Below are 3,550 nucleotides of genomic sequence, written 5' to 3' on the forward strand. Positions count from 1 at the left end.
GTGTGTGTGTGTGTGTGTGTGTGTGTGTGTGTGTAACCCCCCTCTGGAAAAGGAAAAAAAGAAAAATAGGCGGGGCAGGGCGGGCAGGCCAGGAGTCTCGTAGGGAACCGTACAGCCAGAGACTGGCCGGGGCGGTGGCGTCGGAGCCCGGGCTCTGCAATCCTGCGTGCTCAATGACCTCAATGTTCCTCCCCAGAGGCACTGGCCACCTTCTGGACCCGGACTGCAGCCTCGTCCGCAGCCCCTCCTGCTCTTTTGCCTGCCCGAACCCCAATGGCTGACCCGAAGTTCAACCCCAGGAAACTGGCAATACAGACCCCTTCACACCCTAGGCTTTAGGCTAGAAAAGGGAAAAAGCCCTGGTTTTTGCCTCGTCACTAGAAACCCGGCCATCTGAGTCAGCCCTGCCGAGTGACGTTAGGCCGACCCGGGCTCCTGGCTAGCACAGCGGAGACGCTGCCATGAAACTCGTACCTGCGGCTAAGAGCAGGTGAGTCACAACACCGTCTTATATCTTTATGACACAACTTTTTTATTTTTTCCGCCTCAGTCCACTCCACTCCCCTTGTCATCTGCAGCGATCATAAAGAGGAAGGAACTGAGAGCAGATGTCTGTGTGATAGGGCAGGAAGATCCAAGTCGGGCTGTCCTCCCTCTGCCGGGCTCCTCCTCCCACCGTGTCAGCAGGCCTGGGGACTGGAAGCGACCCTCTGGTTTCTGATAGGGAAAGATCAGGCGGAGGGAACACCTCCAAGAATGCCTGAGTTAGCTGGGAGAACAAGGTCGGGTCTCAGGAATGCCTCGGTGTCCCTGAAGAAGTGCCAGGCCCGAGCCAACAGTGCCAGGTCTGGTCTCTGACCTGGGCTAGGACTCAGGCTCTTGCTTGGTTCCTAACCAGTTCTGAAGTTTCTGGGAAATTCTCCTCCATGCCAAGCCTCTGGGCTCCTAGGAGGCCCTAGGTAGTGGGTCGTTCACAGGTCCTGGGTAGAGAGAACAACCAGAGAGTGAATGACAGGTTATGGTACGTGTGTGTTTCTGAGCATGTGGTATGACTGAGGGTGTGACTGACCAAGTGTGTTGTACTCGCCCGTGGAATCACCAAGTCTCCTTGAGTAGCAATAAAAGAAAATCTAAAGAAACTAAGACCTGCAACATATTCTTGCTTTGCAAAGTTTAAAATGCAATTAATCTCATTTTAAGAAATGTGTTTTAACTTGTCTTCCAAACAGATACCTTGTTTTTCCTCCTTGTGCTTTGTTCTTTTAAATCTTTCTTCCTTGAAATCTGGCAAGAGAATCATGTTAAATCCTTGAATCAAACAAATCTCTTTAATCAGCAGGGGAGCAGAGAGGGTGAAGATGTGCAGTTACGGAAATAAAAAAGATAAAAAGCAGTGTATTACAATTATTTTTTGAACAAAAAAGGAGAAGGGGACATCACTTTGTAAGGAAAGGAAGGAGTGAAATTAAACCCACACAGAACTGAGCAAGAGCCCTCCTCAAGTGCTTCTGTGCCTACAGTTGGCCCCACCACTCACATGTACCTGAGAATGTGTGTCAGTAACTGACTCTTGTGCAACGTTCCCATCAGCAACAGGACCTCAGTTCCAGTGTAAAGTACACGGATACTTAGCTTCCTCAGTCTGGCCGGGACTTTCAGTGCTAACTTCCTTGTTCCTTCCCGTGAGTGATTCTCCAACGCCCTCTTGGCTCTCCTACAATGCAGAGCCCAGCTAGGGTGTTTCCTATGGGTAGTAACAACTTCGTCATAGCGTTTATAGTGCACAAAAAGTCAGAGCATTAGGGGGGGGAAACCCGCTGTCACCTTGAAGAGGGTCCATTAAAATATCGAATAATTTTATCTCAGCCCATTTTTTCCAACCTACTTGGACTCTTTTTAAAATTCTGACGGGGCAGAATGGGCTCTGCCAGTTTCAGAGCCTTGATCAGCTCTGAAGTTCCAGGGTTCACGGCCGGAGGGATTTCCGTGAACACAGCGCCTCCTGTCGTAGAGAAGAAACACTGGATTCTTCCTCAGGTGCCCAGGCGAGCACCCTAGGTGAGACTGGACTGAATCCCACAGGGGCCCCGTAGCCAGAGTATTTGGTTCTTAGGGTTGCCTGAGGCTACGAAGGACAGGTAGCAGTTCGGTTAGCTTCCAGTCTCTGTCCATCTCAGTAGTTGAATTCCTAGGCACCTACAATTTTGAAGGCGAGGTTTTAGTAACAAAAGCCATTCAGTTTCGCTGCGGTTTCAAAGTGAATCCGCAGGGTATTTGACGACGGGAACGCAGGCTTGCATACATAAATCAGTGCTGCTTTTTCAGGGTTGCTGGCCAGTTAGCAGCCGGCTGCCTGATCCTGCTCCTTTCCAACCTCTTTCCCTGAATACGACCTTACCTATGCTACTGCAAACTACTTTGCAAAGACCGTGCAGCTCTTTCAGGGAAATTAAGCCTATCTTCAACTCTGGGGAGGATGGGCGGACTCAGGGCAGGGAGACACGAAAGTAGCCACGTGGCAGTTTCTGGGGCATCCCGAGCAGGACTCGCCAAGGTGAGGACGGGTCTGCGGTAGCCGGGGAGAGGCCTAGGTAGAGGGGAGGGTGGGATCCTCCGGGTGGAGCGATCCGAGGATCCGAAGGTGGGGTACGCAGGACTCCAGGGGCCGGGAGCCAAAGAAACGGCTCCTCCCTTTCTGGAAGCGGCTCCCTGCGATGTCCGACTGTAGGCAGGGCGGCACAAAGTCCAGTGATGGAACTCGCCTGCCTCAGCTTACCCTTTCCAGCATGACCAGTCTAGGAGTCCTTTCTGCAGATATTCGCGAGGCAAGGAGAAGCAGCTTGCACGACGAAGACAGGCAGAAGAAAAGGCCACAGCTTCCGTCTCAGGTCCAGCTTGTGGCCTTTTAGAGCTGCGGAGCCCAGTTTAACGCCACCGCACGTGAGCAGGAAGCAAGGCTTGTGGAGTCAGGGCTCGGCGGCGGTGGCTCCGGAGTTCCTCAAGGATTTCCTTGTCTGCCTAGCCTCTCTCCCGCAGACCTTCCCCGTCCGGGGCTGAGGTCCTGTCAAGGCCTGGGTGGGCCGAGTCAACCTCGGGGCCGGGTGGTCCGAGTTCCTCCGCGGTCCCACCCCCCACCCAGATAAGAAGCTTAAATCCTACTCCTTCAGGACAGAATCAGACGCAATGAGACTAAGACCTGTGGTCTTTAACTCCGTTCAAAGCCGACCCCGACTGGGACCTGGCTCGGTTCAGAAGCCAGGATGGCCAGCAAGCTGTGAGCTTGTGCCTTCGCCTCGGCTTCCTGGCCTCTGCCCTTGTGTGCGCCAGGCAGGGAAAAGGGCTGTGTGCACAGGGCCCTGCTTCCTCGGGCGCGGTGCTAGCTTCTGCTCCCCGCTGCTCCCTCTGGTCCTGCTCCCCTCCTGCTTTCCTTGCCCCCCACCCCATAAGTCCTTCAGGCAGGAATTCATTCACAGCTCGCACGCGTCCAACTCCCCCCGGGCAGGGCCCTGCAGGCGGTGACCGGCCTTGTCTGGCCAGCTCTTTGAGGAAT

The 3,550-nt window shown here is 53.9% G+C and overlaps 1 protein-coding gene across 1 annotated transcript in view; it reads right to left on the reverse strand.

Annotated features, from left to right (window-relative positions):
- Positions 1 to 1,769, reverse strand: part of Foxa1 (forkhead box A1) — a 7,365-nt gene extending 5,596 nt beyond the window's left edge. Inside the window, exon 1 of the mRNA XM_033765313.1 lies at positions 1,667 to 1,769. Within this exon, the coding sequence (XP_033621204.1) occupies positions 1,667 to 1,769 (103 nt within the window). The remainder of the gene's footprint in view (positions 1 to 1,666) is intronic.
- Positions 1,770 to 3,550: the final 1,781 nt, after the last annotated feature.

This window comes from Fukomys damarensis, unplaced genomic scaffold, assembly GCF_012274545.1.
Source record: "Fukomys damarensis isolate Sample0158 unplaced genomic scaffold, DMR_v1.0_HiC HiC_scaffold_17, whole genome shotgun sequence".
In the NCBI taxonomy this organism is placed as follows: domain Eukaryota; kingdom Metazoa; phylum Chordata; class Mammalia; order Rodentia; family Bathyergidae; genus Fukomys; species Fukomys damarensis.